Here is a 19,905-nt window from a genome sequence, read left to right on the forward strand (position 1 = left end):
GGAGACCCGAAAAGCGTTGGGTCTCTTGGAGCTGGAGTTACAGGTGGTTGCGAGCCACGCAGAGTGCGTGCTGGGAACCGAACTCCGGTCCCCTGCTGAGCCATTTCTCCAGCCTCCAGCTGGTTCATCTCGGCAACCTGGTGAACTTTCCGAGTCTAAGTGGGGCCAGCAAGACAGCCCAGTGGGCAAGGGCAGTGTCACCAAGCCTGATTGCCTAAATTCAGTCCCCAGGACCCATGTGGTGGAAGCTGAGAGCGGAGTCCTCCGACCTCCCTTCGCCAACTGCGGCATGCAATTGCACATGTGTGCACACACAGTAAGTAGTAATAGTGGTGGTAGTAGTATAGTAAACAACTTTTGGGTGTATCTTTGAGATTCTAGACAGGTTTGACTGAACCATTAATGTGTGTGGCACCCTCCTAGAGGCTAAGGTTTCAGACTGAATAAAAGTCATCTCGTTCTGCTTCTGCTTCCTGGCTGCAGACGCAACGTGATAGCTGCCTGCTGCTCCTGTTGCTGCATCTGCGCTGTTATAAACTGTACCCTTCCTTAGGATGCTTCTGTCCAGGTTTTGTTGTCGAGGCTTTTTTTGGGGGGGGAGGGGGGCGGCGGGGGGTTGGTTGGTTGGTTGGTTAGTTTTTTTTTTATTTTTCGAGACCGGGTTTCTCTGTGCAGCCCTGACTGTCCCAGAACTTGCTCTGTAGACCAGTCTGGCCTCGAAATTAGAGAACTGCCAGCCTCTGCCTCCCGAGTGCTGAGATTAAAGGCGTGCACCACCAGCACCAGGACTTCTGTCCAGTTTTTACACACAAGAACACTAACCGATACACACTCAGTCTCGTGGGTGTTGGCCTCGCAGACATGAGCCACCCCATCTGCTGGTACACGAGCACTAAAGCATCACTGTGTAGCGTGGGTGATGGAAGTGTCGCAGGAAAACAAGTGAAGACGATGGCATGGGGTCCCAGAGGTCTACAAAGCGAGTCCAGGACAGCCAAGGCCAACAGAGAGAAACCCCGTCTCAAAAAAACAAACAGAAGAACCAGTGACATCTAGCCTAGCACATCATCCGCCCTCAAGGCTGGAGGTAACGCAGGCATCGTGCTCAGCTCTGTGTCTCCTTTCAAACTGGAAGGGGAGGAGGAAGAGGAAGCAGAAGCCGCAGCCACCACTACCCAAGGCTCTCCAGCCCCAGCCCAATGCTTGCAGTCACCTTAGAACAGCAGAGCCTTAAAGACGGATTAACCCCCACGAGGACATCAGCAGGTGTAGTAATCACCTCGAGGGAATGAGCTTGACTCTTCAAGTAGTAAAGATTTCTTTGGGCCACCCTGCAAACCGGAGCTGAGAGGATGAGGAACCAGATGACACCTGACCAGTGCCACTTAGTCATGCATACTGCCTCAGTCCCTGTCTCGGTGTCTCCCTCATCTAAACCTAAAGCTTACCCAGTGCCCACAAGATAGGCTTGAGTGTGTTACCAGAATTCCTTCCCCGAGTGAGTCCACATTTGCCCCTCTCCATAAGGTTCCAATGATGAACCAAAGAACCATTCCACCAAACTTCCCCCTGGGGACCCAGTGAGGTTCTCAGACATACAGAGCATAGTGACAGATGACCTGACAGGAGTATGGAGGGCCCCCAAAGAAGCCTTCACCTAGGCCAAGCATGGTGGCACATGCCTTTAATCCCAACACTAGGGAGGCAGAGGCAGGCAGATCACTGCGAGTTCAAGGCCAGCCCGGTCTACAAAGTGAGTCTAGGACAGCCAAGGCTACACAGAGAAACTCTGTCTTGAAAAGCAAAACAAAAGAAGCCTTCACCTAGCACGGGTGATGGCTTTCCCACAGCCACATAGGGGGAACCCCCTCCTGTTTAGCCTTCCACATCCTATGCACCCAAGCACTTCCCTGAGACCCCCAAGGGCAAGTGCAATTACAGCAGAATTGCATACAGAATTGACCCTTCTTATCCTTTCCTGTGAGAGAAGAAGAGCAGTCATCAAGATTGTGTCGGACTCTTTCGGGCAGGCACAGCTGATCTGATGACAATGGTGGCCGTTTACTCAGAGGAGGAATTATATAAGGGGAAGTCACCAGACCGCGTTATCTGTCCCTTTACCTGACAGACCACATTGAATAAACCTCCTGTCTACTTGTCCCCACCACTCATGGTAACAGGCACAGCAGGACAGGTGGCCTGGCCTAGTTGTGTGGCTCTCAACTCGGGGCTTTTGTACTGAAACTCTGGTAACCAATATATAGTCCCTGGGTTGGACGGATTGGTAACTTCTCAGACCCTAGTTTAATATTAAGAGTCCACCTGGAGTTTGGCCACCACCACTGTGTCCCACTTGAGATGTAGGATGAGAAAGTGTCACTCTGAGGGAGGTCAGGTCAAGACCGTAGAATCTTAGTCGGGTGTGGAATGGCAGGATAAAGCCCTTGTCTTCTGCATCACCTGTAGCAGTGTCTTGGTCAAGGGTGTTGGAGGAACCCAGGAGAGGCTGGCCTGCTGGGAACACTGTTGAACAGACCTAACCAAGTGTTAAGTATTCCAGGCCCCGGGCACTCGGTAGGCAGATCTCTGTGAGTTTGAGGCCAGCCTGGCCTACAGAACGAGTTCCAGGACAGGCACACAGAGAAACTCTGCCTTGGGAAAAAAAAAACCCAAAAAAGTGGGGGCTAGACAGATAGCTCAGTGGTTAAGAGCACTGGCTGCTCATCCAAAGGTCATGAGTTCAATTCCCAGCAACCACATGGTGGCTCATAACCATCTATAATGAGATCTGATGCCCTCTTCTGTCTGATGCTCTCTTCTGTCATCCAGGCATACATGCAACAGAGTGCTTAAATAATGCATAAAGAGAAGTCATTTTTAAAAATCAATAAAGTTAATTGCTCCAGCAGTGCTGGGAGTGTGGCTAAGCACTCGGCCCCTTGCTTGGATCCTCCACTGAGGAGGGACTGGGGTGTGGCTCATGTAGAGCATAGCCTCCTGCCCAATTTACACAATGCTGGGCCTCAGACCCAGGAACCCAGGCCCTGCTACATGCTAGAGCATCACTCTAACTGGGCTAGGTTTTGTCTTTACTGAATCGGGATCTCTAGATGTAGCCCACAACAGTCTCAAACTTGAGATTCTCCTGCCTCAGCTTCCTGAATGCTGGGAATATATACAGGTGTGTGTCATTGTGTCCAGCTTCTAAGTGTGTGTTTGTGTTGACTGAACTGTTTATGGCCCTGGGGATGGAACCCAGAGCCTTAAATGTGACAGGCAGGTGCCCTGCCACTGAGTCACATCACCAGCCTGAGTGTGGCATCAAGGGCCTGCAAATGCTAGCACTTTGGGGCCGGAGTCAGGGGATCAATTCAAGATCACCCTCAGCTACACAGTCGAGTTTGAAGTCAGCCCAAACTATATGAGACGCTGTCTCAAAAGTAAGGGGCCAGAAAAGGGGCTCAGTTGGTTGAGTGCTTGCTGAGTACACGCACGCACGCACGCACGCACACACGTTCATACACACACACACACACACACATCCAGTTGAATTGGGCTGAAGGACTCTCACTCCTCCCTCTGTGGCAGGAGATCTGCCACCAGGGGGCGCTGCTGTGCAGAGACTTCCCATTTAGGGACATCCTGGAAGGAAGGTGGTGTCTGAGTCTGTCTAGATCAGCTGTTCTCAACTGGTAGGTCGTGACCCTTTGGGGGGCTCAAAGACCCTTTCACGGGGCCGCCTAAGACCACCGGAAAACCTAGATATTTACATTATGCTTTACAACAGTAGCAAAATTACATTTATGAAGTAGCAATGAGCACAATTGTAGTGAGTTGGGGGTCACTACAACATGAATTGTGTTAAAGGGTCACAGCATTAGAAGGTTGGGAACTACTGCGTGAGATGGATACCTCCTGGGGTTCTCTTTTTTCTTCCTTTCTTTCTTTCGTTTTTTGGTTTGGTTTTTCCAGAGAGGGTTTCTCTGTGTAGTTTTGGCTGTCTTGGACTCCCTTTGTAGACCAGCCTGGCCTCAAACTCATTGCCTGCCTCTGCCTCCCAGGCCTCCACCACCACCACCATGCCCAGCTTTTTCTTTTCTTTTTTTAAAGATGTATTTATTATGTATACAGTGCTCTGTCTGCATGTACACCTACACACCAGAAGAGAGCATCAGATCACATTCTTCTAGATGGTTCAGAGCCACCATGTGGTTGCTGGGAATTGAACTCAGGACCTCCGAAAGAGCAGCCACTGAGCCATCTCTAGCCCCCAGGATTCTCTTTTTTCAAAGGCATTAAGACCTGCCCACCCCCCCACACCTGAGAGCTCTAGCCTATCAGCCACAAAAGCAGCAAGACACGTGGCCTGGGCATGGGGTGTGAGGGAGCAAGGAAAAATGGAGCGCTACCCATTCCCAATGCAGCTCGCCATCATCACAGCCCCGCAGCGCCCTCTAACCCTGAACAGAGTGACTGGAAACTCCTGGAAACCCACAGAAGATGGGAGGGGCCACTGTGACCCAGCCCTACTGCTCTGTCTGTACTGACGCCCTGAACAAAGGGGCTCCGCGTTGGGTCCTCTTCCGGCTGTGGAGACCCATCAGCCTCTACAGCTTACACACGGGTGTGAACAGCAGCAAGGGACAGCCCCTCAGACAGACCTGCCCAGAGGCCGTGCTGGTGACCCCGTCCTCGGTCAAACCCCGCCCCCATATTAGAGTCCCTTGGATTCACCTTCTTTGGACCCCACCCCAACACTCCAGCGCTTCGGCGGTCACAGCATGTTTATTAGTGACAGTAAAGCACCGGGACACCTGGCCTAGGAGGCCAGACAGTGGCGACAGTGGTGATGGCTGAGAATAAAGTAGAGCAAGGTGGGCAACCAGGTCTCCTGGCTTCCACGCTTCCTAGTGTTGGGTCTGTCCTGGGTTGAGTCTGGGCCTGGGGGACTACAGGAGCAGTCAGGTCTCCCGAAGAAGCAGGTGCCGCCATTGTCGTCCCCCATGGACATAGGGAAGACCATGTTGAGCCACAGCCCTCCCCCGGAGAGATGACCGGGACAAGAATTGGGAGCGCGTCAGGCAGCTCCAACCACCTGACCAGGGGCTCCGTGGCCACCTCACGTCTGGAGCTCCAGAAGGTGATGGGGCTCTCTGGGCGGAGGGCCAGCCTGACTGGCGCTGTGGGCTTCTCGGAGATCTCGCAGCACATTAAGAAGCAGGGTCAGTGGGTCCTCGGGAGCTGAACTCGGATACGTGGTGGGACAGGCAGGTAAAGCACCAGAGGTCTGAGACCCCGCCCCCTTAACCCATGTGTCCCTGAAAGCAGCCGGTGCCACCAAACCCCGGAGCCCCAGATGGGAGGGACATACCTCCATGATGGCCTGTGCGTGAGATGTCTGCTTCTCTCTCTCCACTCAGGAGCCGGTGCTTCTCCCTGCAGAGGAAGGCAGAGTGAGGGCCAGCAGCCACACACCACCGTGGCGGGAAGGCTAGAGATGCCATGTGGGTTCCCGGAGCTGGAGGTGGCGCTAGGGGTACAAACGCTTTCAGTCCGCAAGGATTACCATGGGCCTGGCTTCCGGTTCTCCCTTTCCGGCCACCTGCCTCCGCAGCCCCACTACTCAAACATGGAGAGGCCAGAAGCCTCCCCACTTTGAAAGCTGTTCTTTGGGCCGGGCATGGTAGCGCACACCTTTAATCCCAGCACTCAGGAGGCAGAGGCAGGCGGATCTCTGTGAGTTCGAGGCCAGCCTGGTCTACATAAGCGAGTCCAGGACAGCCAAGGCTACACAGAGAGACCCTATCTCAAAAAACTAAAATAAACAAATAAATAAAGCTGTTCTTTGTTTTTCAAGATCTCCATCCCTCTGCCTCCCAAGGGCTGAGATTAAAGGCGTGCACTATCATGCCCAGCTTTTAAACAGTTTTAAAAAGTTATTATTTTACATGTATAGGTATTCATCCGTATGCATGTGCATGTTTGTGCACCACATGTATACACGCCTGGAAGCCTCAGAGGCCTGGAGACGGTGTCAGATCCTCCTGGAATTGGAGTTACAGACAGTTGTGCGCCATCAGGCTGTGCTGCTCTGAACAGCTGAGCCAGCTCTCCTGCGCAGGTTTTTGAGGAAAGACCAATACCCTGGAGGATCACCAAGCGACAAGAAAGCTTCGAAAGCTGGTTGGGGGCCTGCAGAGATAGCTCAGAGGTCAAGAGCACTGCCTGCTCTCCCACAGGTCCTGAGGTCAATTCCTAGAAACCACGTGGGGGCTCACAACCATCTATAATGAGATCTGGTGCCCTCTTCTGGTGGGCAGGTGTATATACAAGCAGAACACTGTATACATAATAATATATACATAAATCTTTTTTTTTTTTTAAAGAAAGTTGGGTGGTGGTGGCGGTGCGTACCTTTAATCCCAGCAGTTGGGGGGCAGAGGCAGGTGGATCTCTGTGAGTTTGAGGCCAGCCTGGTCTACAATGTGAGTTTCAGGACAGCCAAGGCTACACGGAGAAACCCTGTCTCTCACAACACAACAACAACAACAACAACAACAACAACAACAAAAGGAGCTTTGAATCAGTAGCCCAGGGTCCAGAGCGCACGTGCAGACAAGCATCCCCTTTGTATAGGCCAGGAGTCAGCTCTAGGGAGCTGAGCCAGCCACAGAGAATCTTCCGGCTTGACCCCCACCCACTGGTTCAGAGCCCGTGGGGCCCGGACATTCTGTTTTGCAGTTGTTTTAGAAAGCAAGCTGGTTTCTTTTCCCTAAAGTTTACAGTCAAGTCTAAAAACATTAGTTAGCAAGGTAGCCCAGGGACTCATAAACTTAGCTAAGGGCAACTTAGCTGAGTGTTCTGAGGCCATCTGCAGAAGGCTGGGCAGATGGGGACATGGGGTCAAGTTAGCACAGGAAGCAGACCCCGTCACCCTAATAGATGACCGACTGATGCAGACAGGCAGTGGGAAGGTACTGGGCCTCATGAAAAGAGGGGTAAGGCAGGGCCAGCAAAATGGCTCAGCAAGAAAAGCAGCTTGCTGCACAAGCCCTAAGACCCGAGTTCAACCCCTGAGACCCGCTTAAAAGTGGAAGGAGAGAACAGACTCCATGAATTTGTTCTTTAACTCCAGAGGTATGAGCAGAAGCACATGCCCCCCAGGACAACATTATACACACAAAACAATGGTAAAAGGTGGGTGTGGCCATGCAAGCCTGTCACTTCAGCTACTTGATAGACATTGAGACAGGAGGATCACAACCCTGGGATACATTGCAACACTCTGAGGACCAAGGAGACAGCTCAGTGGGTAAGAAGTGCTTCTCTTCCCGAGGGCCCGGGTTGGAGTCCCAGCAGCCATGTCAGGTGCCTTACAACCACCTAATCTCCAGCTCCGGGGGACCCAGCATCGCTGGCACCCGAAGGCACCTGCACTCACGTGTATATCCTCACACACAGGCACACACACAGACACACACACACACAGACACACAGACACACATACAGACATCCCCCCCACAGACACACACCCACACACACACACACACACACACAGACACCCCCCCACAGACACACACACACACCCCCCACAGATACCCCCCCACACACAGACACCCCCCCACATACACAGACACCCCCCACAGACACCCCCCCACACACACAGACACCCCCCCACAGACACACACACACAGACACCCCCCACAGATACCCCCCCCACACACAGACACCCCCCCCACACACAGACACCCCCCCACACACAGACACCCACACACACACACAGACACCCCCACACACACACACAGACACACACAGACACACACACACACACACACACACACACACTTTAAAACAATGGAATTAAAGGGAGCTAGAAACAAAAGGGGGTGAGACGGCTGGAGAGTGGTTAAGAGTGCACACGGCTCTTCCGGGGGGCTGAATTCCGTTCCCAGCACTCCTATCAGATGGCTCACAGTCACCTCTAACTACAGCTCCAAGGGATCTGCCGCCGCCACAGGCTTCTGCACACATATGGAGTATGGAGGAGCACACACTTGAAAATAAAAGTAAATGGTTTTTGTTTGCTTGTTAGAGACAAGGTCTTACCATGCAGCCTTGGCTGGCCTAGAACTTGCTATGTAAACCAGATTGGCCTCCAACTCATAGAAATCCTCCTGCCTCTGCCTCCCGTGTGCAGTAAATCTTTTTGTTGTTGTTGTTGTTGTTTTTGTTTTTATTTTGTTTTGTTTGTTTTTAGTTTTAAGTTTTTAGAGACAAGGTCTCTCTGTGTAGCCTTGGCTTTCCTGGACTCACTTTTTTTTTTTTGACAGGATTTCTCTGTGTAGTCCTGGCTGTCCCGGACTCGATTTGTAGACCAGGCTGGCCTTGAACTCACAGAGATATGCAGACACCTGCCTTTGCCTCCTCAAGTGCTAGGATTACAGGCATGTGCTGCCCTGCCCAGCAAAAGTAAATCTTAAAGAAAAGAAACAAACAACCAAACAAACAAAATTAAAAGGAAGAAAAATAAAACATAAGAAAATGAACAGTGGGGGCTGGAGAGATGGCTCAGAGGTTAAGAGCACTGGCTGTTCTTCTGAAAGCCCTGAATTCAATTCCCAGCAATCACATGGTAACCCACAACCATCTATAATGAGATCTGGTGCCCTCTTCTGGCCTTCTGGCTCACATGCAGGCAGAATATGCTATACAAAATAAATAAATAAATAAATAAATAAATCTTTAAAAAAGAAAGCAAGAAAGGATGCCTTTAATCCCAGCACTTGAGAGGCAGAAGCAGGTGAGTCTCTGTGAGTTCGAGGCCAGCCTGGTCTACAAAGTGAGTCTGGGACAGCCAAGGCTACACAGAGAGACCCTGTCTGGAAAAACCAAAAGAAAGAAAGAAAGAAAAAGAAAAAAGAAAAGAAAAAGAAAAAGGACAGCTGCCAGGCTGTGGTGGCACATGCTTTTAATCCCAGCACTCAGGAGGCAGAGGCAGGAGGATCACTGTGAGTTCGAGGCCAGCCTGGTCTAGAGTCCAGGACAGCCAAGGCTACACAAAAAAACCCTGTCTAGAAAAAGTGAAACAAAGGGCTGGAGAGATGGCTCAGTGGTTAAGAGCAATGACTGCTCTTGTAGAGGACCAGGGTTCACTTCCCAGCACCCACATGGTGGCTCACACCTGTCTGTAACTCCCAGATCTCACATTCTTACACAGATATACATGTAGGCTAAACACCAAGGTACATAAAATTAAAATAAGTAAATTATTTTTTAAGAAAAGAAAACAAAAGGTTGTCATTTGGCCTCTTCACACATCCAACTATGCATAAAAACAAACACTGGGGCTGGAGAGATGGCTCAGAGGTTAAGAGCACTGCCTTCTCTTCCAAAGGTCCTGTGTTCAATTCCCAGCAACCACATGGTGGCTCACAAACCATCTGTAATGAGATCTGGTGCCCTCTTCTGGCGTGAAGGCATACATGCAGGCAAAATAATAAATCTTTAAAACAAACAAACAAACACCACACACTGAATCAAAGGCAAACGAAGCAAAAAACAAAAAACAAACCAACAAACAAAAAAACAAAAACCCCAAAAGACAGAGCCAGCGGTTGCTTAGCAACCCTCAGCCCCGATCCCCGTTGCAGCCCTCTGGCAGGTACATTGAGCTATGCAGCTGTTCGTCCATGAGCCTCCTCACCGAAGGGCAGCCTCCACACCAAGCAGGTGCCTGAAGATGAGCTGAGCCTGAAGGTCATGGTCCAGTGGGTCATTCCACTCCTGCAAGGCCACTCGAGAGTGGGTCTTGTCACATCCCAGATCTGGAGGCGGAGAGACAGGACAGATTTACAATGGACATATCACGTCCAGCTTCCTGTTACTGCAGAAGGGAAAACGGAGGCTGAGAGGAGGGACAAGGATTGACGAAGAGGCTGTGATGAGCCTGGCTCTGCCTGTCGCTTCCCACACGTCTGGTGGCAGCAGCACATCATCTTGGTTTCAACTGCTGGATCGCAGAGTCTACACTATGGAAGGTGGGTGTCCTGCGGTATTTGGATCAGGGGAGTTGGTAGCGTTCTGGAAGGTCTGTCTGGAGATTTCCCTGACCTACATGATCCTGGGGGGGGGGTGGGCCCGAGCTTATGTCATTTGAATAAACTGGCCCTGCCACTTGCCAGCCACACCGCCATTGCCCACTCACCTGCCCACTGTAAGCCTCAGCTGTACACTGTGGGCGTGGCTTAGCCGACGAGCTCGTGCCTAGAACCGCTGAGTGAGGGGCTGGGGTGTGGCGGTAGAGTGCTTACCTAGCATGTTGGTGGGCCTGAGTTCAACACACACACACACACACACACACACACACACACACACACACTCTAAGTCACAGGTTCTTCCCACTAAAAGGTGATCTCAGGTGGCCTCATGGTCCACAGGAAGCCGGATATTAGCTTTAATGACCAGGTGGATGACTTTTCCTATGCCAGGCTCTGGGGGCTGAGGCCTGGAGGACAGAGGGCCCCAAGCTGTACTTAACTATGTGACTGGGGAAGGTCCTGAAATTTCCAGAATTGCTGGACACGGTGTCACATGACTATAATACCAGAACTCATGAGGGCCGGAAAGTTGGCTCAGCAGTTAAGAGCACTAGCCGCCCTTGCCGAGGACCAGGGTTTGACTCCCAGCATCCACATGGTGGCTCACAACTGTTGACAAGTCCAGTTCTTAGGGATCCGATAAACTCTTCTGTCCTCTACAGGCGCACCTCCTCACACACACGCGCATGTGCACAGAGACACACGCATGTACGTAAATAAAATAAACCTTGCTTTTTGTTTTGTCTTTCGATCCTGGAACTCTCTTTGTAGACCAGGCTGGCCTCGAACTCACTGTGATCTGCCTGCCTCTACCTCCCAAGTGCTGGGATTAAAAGGCATGTACCACCACGCCCAGAAAACTAAATCTTTATTAAAAATTAGTATAATGCCAGGCGCAGTGTGGCGCGTGCCTGTAATTCCAGCACTCAGGGAGACAGAAGCAGGTGGATCTCTGTGAGTTTTGAGTCCAGGAGAGCCAAGGCTATACAGAGAAACCTCGTCTCAAATAAATAAATAAATATAAATAGTATAAATCTTTTGAGAGAGAGAGAGAGAGAGAGATTCTAATGAGTTTTCAGACTTTGTAAGAATATTCAACGACTTCACTCACACGCATCACACACTTTGAATGGTATTTACCAAACCACCTGGTGGCAGATCTTTCCGTGCCCGGAGAACCCGCACACCTGGCTTTCCTTAGGCAGCTTTGCCATAGGTAAGCATGTGACTCTCCACATTTCAAGAACCCTTCTCACAACCTTGGACCTGCTTGTGACAGATGCGGAGCGAAGGGGGGGGGGGGGGGGACACCCAGGCTAGCACTCTCACCTGTCTTTTCCTTTGGTGACAGCAGCTCCACTTGTCCCGGGGTAGGGGAGTGGGGTGGAGGGGGGGAAGACCCAGGCTAGCACTCCCACCTGTCTTTTCCTTCTGGTGACAGCAGCTCCACTTGTCCCCACGGAAGATGCCAGGGTGGTACGATCGCAGGAGGCCCGTGTTGTTGATGCTCACCTTGCGCAGCGCAGACAGCCACTGGTTCAACTCATTCACACACTGTAGGGACAGCGGCTCAGAAGTGTGCCTCTTCCTCCCCACAGCCTGGTACCCTCTTTTGAGCCATGCCCCTCCCCCAGCCCCTCACAAGCACGCCACATGAAACCTACAAGCTAGAGCAATCTGGGAAGGAATCCAAATGAGCAATGGCCTCCATCAGGTTAACCTGTGGGGAGGCCTGTAGGGCATTTTGATTGATGACTGAAGTGGGCGGGGCCAACCCATTGTGGGTGGTGCCAACTGTTAGCAGCTGGTCCTAGGGCTGAGCAAGCCTCCTCTGGGAGCAAGCCAATAAGCGTCATTTCTCCGTGGCCTCTGCTTCAGTTCCAGCCTTCGGGTTCCTGTCCTGGGACTCTGCCTGGCTTGTCCTGTTGACTGACTGTGTCCGGTACCCTGTAATCTTTTCCCCACCAAGTTGCTTGTGATCACAGTCTTTATCACAACAACAAAAACCTAACTGAGACACACACACCTTCAGCCCTTCAATGAAGGATTCTAGGCAGGCACACTACCTCTGAGCCACACCCCCAACCCGTCATTGGAGGATTCTAGAAAAGGCATTGAGTTCCAGGTTAGACTAACCTACAGTGAGAGTCTAAAAACAAAATCCAGACCAGAAAAGGAAGAAAGAAAAAAAAAAAATAAAGCAAGCTCTGAGTCATAGGGACCTGGCCATCTATCTAACCACACACATCCCTGCACATGGAGGCCCACTGGCAAACATAGACCATGCATCTGGACATGAGACCCCAGGTCGATATACACACAGACTGAAGTGCCTAGTGTGGCCGACAGGGGGCGAGGGACAGAGGGGGGCCTGAGTCCACACTGCACAGCCAGGGTACTCCTGCAGCGCCCTCCCCAGAGCGCCCTCCTCAGGCCACACCTTGCACTGCAGGTAGACAGTCTGGGCCCGGCCAACATCATCCGCATAGATGACCTGCATGACGTGGGAGCTGCCGAAGCTCTTCTCCTCCACCTTCTCCGCAGCCCGGATGCTGGCGAGCTTGATGAAGGCGCTTTTCTGGGGCAACCAGAAAAAGGAGGCTGAGGGGGCTGGACCAGGCTGCTGCTCTACTTTCTTCTCCACATCCCCTTCAGCGGGTGGCATTAGGGCTTACGGGGCAGGATCTGAACAACCCGGGATGGAGGGGTTGCTCGGGCGCAGGGGGCGGGGGGGGGGGGGGTGCTGCTCTGTGAAGGGATTCCAGCTAGAAGCAAGCACAAGCGCCAAGCCCCTGGGAGGAGAGCATTTAATGTCCTAAAAGGGGACGGGAACCGAGCATCAGGCTTACATCTAGGTGCCTCTCCACCTCCCAGGTGCTGGGATTACAAACTCGCGCCATCCCAGACGGCCTCCCTCCTCACCCACCTTGGAGCTGGATGTCTTGGCGAAGCTGAGGCCTTCGGTGGTAAGGGAGAAGTAGAGTTTCTTGAAGGATGAGGACGCAAGAGGGCCTTTGCCTTTGGTCCTGTGGATGAACAGCGGTCCCTCCTTCACAGGCGGGGCCTGAGAGTTCAAAGCCCGCTGTAGGTCCAGCTCTGAAAACAGACAAAACAGTAGAAGAGCCTCGCTAGCAAAGAGGTGAGGGAGATTAAAAGCGGACCTAAGGTCCGCAGGGGTAAAGTCAAACTAGGGGCGGGGCTAAGACAAACCGGATGTTGTGACTAGTGGTGGGCGGGGCCGTGTGTGAGGGCTGATAATGAAGCTTTGTTGGTGGAGTGTTTGCCTAGCATGGACGGGTCCTGGGTTAGATCCGCAGCTCGGCGGCACATGCCTATAATCTCAGCCCTTGGGAGGTGGAGGCCAGAGGATCATAAGGTTTAAGGCTATCCTTAGCACTGAGTTACCCGTCTACAACAGAAATGTCACGCGGGAAGAGAGGTGGGCAGGCCAGTTGGTGGGGGTCAAGTGACACACTTGCGCAGAGGCTTTGGGGCTGATACGTGTGGGGCGAGTCCTTGCCTTCCTTTTCTTCTATGTCCACCAGCTTGGTGATGAAGTCTTTCAGCTGCGCCACGCCTTGACGCACAGCGGGCTGCAGTGGCTCCATCCACGCCTCTTTGGCCCTGGAGACCGGCGTGTCCATATTGCCTACATTCTGGACCGCCTGCGGGTGACAGCAAGAACCACAGAGCTTTGGGGAGACAGCAGTTCATCCGTGGCTGCCTACCTCAACCTAGCAGCAGAGATGGAAGCCAAGGAGGCAGAGGGCTTACCGCGGTCCCACGGGGGAATCGGGGATGCATGGATCACGACATTTTGAGCAAGTCTGTTTAATTGTATTATCATGTGTGAGTGTTGGGGGGGCTTGCCTGGGCATGTGTGGAGCTCGGAGAGTGATTTGTGGGGTCCACGGAAGGAACTCACGTCACAAGGCTTGGCAGCAAGCCTCCTTACCTACTGAGCCATCTTGCTGGCCCTGCAAGCTTCAGCCTAGTATCAGACTGCTGCAGTGCTGGGCAGGTAGATACAGCCTAGGAATAAGACCTCTGTGGGAAGATTCCAGTTCACTGGACAGGTTGGGCTTTCTCTGTCTCTTTATGTGTGGATGGGGCTCTCAAGAAGTGATCACGAGGATGCTTGTAAAGAGTTAAGTGTCGTGCCAAGGGAGTAGCAGTGGGCAGGCTGTCAATGGTCCAACACTACGGAGCAGGCCAGGATCCCTTTGCAACCTAACTGTCCTTCCCACTCCAGTTCCCTGGACCACACCTTGGCCAGGAGAAGTAGCGTGCGGCTGGTGCGGGCATCTGCGTGCCGCTCTCGCAGGTGGAAAAGCTTGGGCGACAGGATGGCAGGAGAGAAGAAGCGCAGGCACAGGAAGCTGGTGACAGCGATGAATGGTACGTTCTGGAAGGGTGAAGAGAGTAGAGACTGGTCACGAAGCATGAGCGTCTGTCTTCCAAAGGCCTCCATCCCACAGGATTCCCTTTCTCTCCCGGCTGAGAGCGCACCTGGTGCTGGGCGCTCGGGAAGCGCTCCCGCACGCGCCGGAACAGCTGGCGGAAAGTGGCCCGGACCACAGCTGGGCATGCGCGAACAGAGCGACATATTGCGCTCAGCAGCGCCACCAGGTGGGTACGCAGCGTCTGTGCGCTCTGCTCCAACACCTCAGCCTCTGTCTGTGGGCGGTGCAGCCCAGAGCACCTGCAGGAGATTAACCAAGAGGTGATGGTCAGCCCAGTGCGAATACGTGGAGGCTGGGGTCCCCTCGGACATCAGACGCAGAGAAAAAGGACAGGTGAGCCAAGACAGAAGGAACCATAGACACTTTTGCACGGGGCCTGATTCCATACCATTGTGCACCCAGCGATTACCCGAGCCTCACCCTACATCCTTAACTTCCACTTTGCTGGGGTCCAGCTCCACGTACTTCCTCTCCTCGAACACTCTGTCAATGACGGGGCCCAGGATGCCATGCAGATAGCGCATCCCTGCCACCTGGGGGCCACCACAAACCACACTAGTTAGCCACCCTGTGTGCCATCTGACTGGAGTTATTGACTCAGCTTTGGGCCAGATGCACAATTAGGGTGACTCAACGTACTTCTCCACTGAATGTGTGTCTACATACACGGATGAACAAATGCATGTATAGATGAATTCATAAGTGGATGAGGGAAATTTCTGGCTTTCAAGGGCCCTAGACACAGGCAGAACACCCTCCCATGGATCTGAGGGTCTGTAAAATGACCATACTACCTCACCTTCAGAAAAGATTCCATGGACTTCGAGGCGAGAGAATTGCTCCGGAAGAGGGTGTTGGCCTCATCTGTAAGCAGAAGTTCTAGTGGGACAAGGCTTTTGGGCTAGGAGGGCAGAGGACCTCTGGGATGGAGTCGGTGAGTGGCCCCTCAGGAAATGACCTTCACGACATTTCCCACCTGCTCCACCTGGAAAAATCTGTTCTTTTTAGGGAGGGGAGACCTCGCCTGCATTTTAGAGGGGCCCAGTCGATGTGCTAAAGAGGGGCCTCTCCCCACCCTGCCCGGGACAAGTGCTCCTGAGCCTCACTGGTGCGGCCCAGCTCCAGCTGAAAGAGCAGGTCCAGAAAGTCCTTGGCCAGCCCCTGGCCCATGAAGAGCTTGAGCAGGGTGGTGGCCACTTCCTGGCGACACTCAGCACTGGTTGTCTCCTCGATGACAGAAATCAGATGTCCTGGGCCCTGCAGGAAGAGACAATGCTCACGCCAGGCTCTGGAAGAAACAACAGGAAGAGGCAGGGCTCAAATGCACAGGGGGACCTGAACTTCCCCAAGCTTAAGACATCAGAGCATCCTGGAAAAGTGGTTTGGGCACAGGATGGGGCCCTTAGGACATTGATTAGTGCCCTCCCAGCCCCAGGAGTCAGTTTACAGCTCTACGTAGGGAGTTCAGGACAGGTGAACTGCTCAATTAACCATGGGCGCTCTCCGTTTCCCACAGGGTCCCCTCACCTGGGTGCCCAGCTTCACCTCCTGGCACAGCAGTTGTATGAGAGGCTGGTAGCAGATGGACGGCAGCACCATCTCGTCCTGCAGCCGCACCTCCAACTGCAAGGAGCCCAGGTTGCCCCTGGAATGGGCACCCTGTGACCTCTCCACCGGGGACCCAGTTTCCCTGGGCCACGTCCACTCACAAAGGCTTGGGCTTTTCCCACTTTGAGATTGGCCATGCATTCTCTTGGCTTCTGTCCATCAACTGCTCTACAAACCTCCCCACCCCCAACTCTGCCTTCCTGTGTCCCCTCCCCCCCCAAAAAAAAAAGAACTATCACCCATTTTCAAAGCCTAGGTCTTTCGAGACTCCTGACTCCAGTGGACTATGGGAACCTACTTGGGTATACCAATCTCTCATATTCCAAACCAACGCCTAAGCACCACCTGTATGCCTCCCCCAGGAAGCAAACTGTTAATGTACCACAGAAATTCAGACTCAAGTAAGGTAGGCAACACAACACAGTTAGTCTACCGTCCAGGATTTCTCACTGTGACTCCCCTTGGGGGGGGGGGCACTGACTAAGGCTTAATGCTCATTGTAGCTCCCACTATCCTCCACAGACAGTGCACTGCCCAGCACACACCCCATGAGTGAAAGCCATCAAGGGTGTCCTAGACTGCTTCTAGGCAAATGTGTTGGGCTGGGCACATCCCCTGACCACCTGCCCCCGCCCTGAGAAGAACACAGATGAGAGATGTGGGACCTTCCTCAAGGATCCAAAGCCTAGTCAGCCAAGGGGTGTGAGGGCGACAAAAAAAAAAAAAAAAGCCAATGAATTTTCTAGATGGGGCCACAAGATCGAGCAGAATGAAAAGACAAAGGCACCCAAGTTAAATTAGCAGATGTTTAGTATCACTGTGGCTTGAATATTGAGTGGTCCTTTTTCTCGTCTGAGACAAGGTTACACCTTGTAGATTCCGGCTAGCCTGGAGACTCCGCTTCCTTAGTGCTTGGATTACAAGTTTGAGCCACATGAGGTGGCTCATAAAATCTTTTTTTGTTTGTTTGTTTGGTTGGTTTTTTTTGTTTTTGTTTTTGTTTTACAAGACAGGGTTTCTCTGTGTAGCCTTGCCTGGCCTGGACTTGCTTTGTAGACCATGCCGGCCTTGAACTCACAGAGATTCACCTGCCTCTGCTTCCCCAGTGCTGGGATTAAAGACATGCGCCACCACTGTCCAGCCTCTGGCTCACATATTCTTACACTAAGAAGACATCCACCAGGACTCAGATGAAGGTCAGTGGTAAAGTACTTGTCTAACCAAATAAATCCTTAGGTTTGATCCCTGGTGTGGCCTATAATCCCAGGACTGGAGAAGGCCAGCCTGGGCTACATGAAACCTTGTCTCAAAAAACAGAAATTAGCTATTTATCTGAAATTTAGTTTTGAGATGGGGTCTTGCTCTATCAAACTAACTGGCCTCCAGTTCTAACACTGGGGTTACGAGTGTGTGTCATTCTGCCCGGCTCCAGGCATTTCATTTGTGTCTATGCTTTGCATGTGCTACAATGCATGCTCAGAGGTCAGACATAGCTCGACAGAGTCTCGATTGCATGTGGAGCCATCTTGACAGCACAAGGTGTCCTAGTATTTATTTGATTTTTGGTGGTTTCTTTGTTTGTTTGCTTGTTTGTTTTTTGAGACAGGGTTTCTCTGGGTAACAGCCCTGGCTGTCCTGGACTCACTTTGTAGACTAGGGTGGCCTCAAACTCACAGAGATCCACCAGCCTCTATCTCCTGAGTCCTGGGATTAGAGGCATGCGCCACCACGTCCAGCTTAAAGTTTTATCTTTGTGGTGCTGGAACTCAAACCCAGGGCTTTGTGCCTAGAGGGCAGGCACACTACAACTTGTATATCCCTAACTGTGCCCTGCCTTTCGTATGGCCACTCTATTTTTGGTGACTCTTGAGGAAGGAGCGTTCAGAGTCATGGCTCTGAGGCACTCTCTGTAGGGACCAGTGATCCAAAAGGAAGGCCCTTAAAGGGAAAGGATCTGAAGGCTTATTCTAGAAAGTGCCAGAATACACAAAACAGGAGATCTATGCATACCCTTTAGCTCAGAGGACAAGAAAATAAAAACAGAGCAGGGAGGTCCCACCTGGATAGGAAAGGTGCCACCCTAGTGGGCAAAGGCTGAAGGACACTCTTGGCCCCTGATCGATCAACCCCTTGTAGACACTCTCTCTCAGCACACACCCCAGGGCCCACTAGTAGCACTCACTCGCCACGTTGGCTTTTGGACTCTTCAGGCTGCAGCTGGAACCAGCCTTCTTCCTGCTGGGCTGAACTCAGTCTCTGGACATTGACCACCACCTGGGGAAAGGGCAGGTGGGGGCTGGAACAAGCAGGTCACCTCCTGGCCAAGTACTGAGCTTGTTTCTTTTCTTTCTCTGAAGTTGGGGATAGAACCCAGGGCTTCACAGATGGTAGGCAGATGCTCCACTCCTGAGCCACACACCCCAGCCCCTCACTGGGGGATTCTAGGCAGGTGCTCCACTCCTGAGCCACATCCCAGCCCCTCACTGGGGGATTCTAGGCAGGTGCTCTACCACTGAGCCACGCCCCCAGCCCCTCACTGAAGGATTCTAGGCAGGTGCTCTACCACTGAGCCACACCCCAGCCCCTCACTGGGGGATTCTAGGCAGGTGCTCTACCACTGAGCCACACCCAAACCCCTCACTGGGGGACTCTAGGCAGGTGCTCTACCACTGAGCCACACCCCAGCCCCTCACTGGGGGATTCTAGGCAGGGGCTCTACCACTGAGCCACACGCCAGTCCCTCACTGAGGGATTCTAGGCAGGTGCTCTACCACTGAGCCACACCCCAGCCCCTCACTGGGGGATTCTAGGCAGGTGCTCTACCACTGAGCCACACTATCAGCCAACAATAACTGTGGTGGCTATTCTTGGTTGTCAACTTGACTACATCTGGAATGAACTAAAACCCAAAAATATAGGACACATCTATATCTGATTATTTTGAAGTGGGAAAATCTACCTTTTGTTTCGTTTTCAAGACAGGGTTTCTCTGTGTAGCCCTGACTGTCCTGGACTCACTCTGTAGACCAACCTGGCCTTGAACTCACAGTGATCCATCTGCCTCTGCCTCCCAAGTGCTGAGATTAAAGGCGTGCATCACCACACTCAGCTATGCTTTATTTTTTGAGACAAGGTCTCACGATGTAGCTCTGGCTGGCCTCGAACTCACTATGGAGACCATGGTCTTAGGTACCTCAGAGACTACTGATCCTCCTGCCCCACCTCCCAAGTGTTGGAACTGCAGATATGGCTCACCAAGCCAGACTTCTTATTCCATTTATTGAGACAAGATCCCACTACGTAGCCCAGGGTGGTTTCTAATTTGCAGCAATCTTCTTGTCTCAAATCCCCAAGCTGGGAGTGCTGCTATGCCTGGCTTATTTTATTTTATGTGCATTGGTGTTTTGCCTGCATATATGTCTGTGTGAGGGTGTGGGATCCTCTGGAACTGGAGCTACAGACAGTTGTGAGCTGCCATGCGGGTGCTGGGGATTGAACTCAGGACCTCTGGAAGGGCAGCCAGTGCTCTTGACCACTGAGCCATCTCTCCAGCCCACCTGGCTTACTTTTTAATTTGAGACAGGGTCTGGCTAAGTAGCCTAGGCTGGCCATGAATTCACTCTGTATTCCTAGTGGGCCTTGAAATGGAGAACTTGACTCGGCCTCCCAAATATCTGCAGTGGGTGGCCTATCTTATGCTGCTAGGCTTGGAGGATTGTTCTCCTGGGCCAAGGTGG

General features: G+C 52.3%; 1 protein-coding gene across 3 annotated transcripts in view; it reads right to left on the minus strand.

Moving 5' to 3' along the window:
* Positions 1-4,766: 4,766 nt before the first annotated feature.
* Positions 4,767-19,905, minus strand: part of RASA4B (RAS p21 protein activator 4B) — a 28,030-nt gene continuing 12,891 nt past the window's right edge. For 2 of the 3 annotated variants that reach the window (XM_084764602.1, XM_084764600.1), the window contains 14 exons: positions 18,351-18,442; positions 16,088-16,205; positions 15,667-15,817; positions 15,360-15,424; positions 14,981-15,093; positions 14,607-14,799; positions 14,365-14,526; positions 13,618-13,762; positions 13,024-13,193; positions 12,538-12,675; positions 11,516-11,651; positions 9,704-9,824; positions 5,372-5,436; positions 4,767-5,241 (listed from right to left, as the gene is read on the minus strand). In XM_084764602.1, coding sequence (XP_084620728.1) covers positions 5,120-5,241; positions 5,372-5,436; positions 9,704-9,824; positions 11,516-11,651; positions 12,538-12,675; positions 13,024-13,193; positions 13,618-13,762; positions 14,365-14,526; positions 14,607-14,799; positions 14,981-15,093; positions 15,360-15,424; positions 15,667-15,817; positions 16,088-16,205; positions 18,351-18,442 — 1,791 coding nt within the window. In that variant the 3' untranslated portion in view covers positions 4,767-5,119. The remainder of the gene's footprint in view (positions 5,242-5,371; positions 5,437-9,703; positions 9,825-11,515; positions 11,652-12,537; positions 12,676-13,023; positions 13,194-13,617; positions 13,763-14,364; positions 14,527-14,606; positions 14,800-14,980; positions 15,094-15,359; positions 15,425-15,666; positions 15,818-16,087; positions 16,206-18,350; positions 18,443-19,905) is intronic. The other variant, XM_084764601.1, reaches the window with a different exon arrangement.

The sequence above is a fragment of the Acomys minous genome (genome assembly GCF_964271855.1).
Source record: "Acomys minous genome assembly, chromosome: 16".
Classification (NCBI taxonomy): domain Eukaryota; kingdom Metazoa; phylum Chordata; class Mammalia; order Rodentia; family Muridae; genus Acomys; species Acomys minous.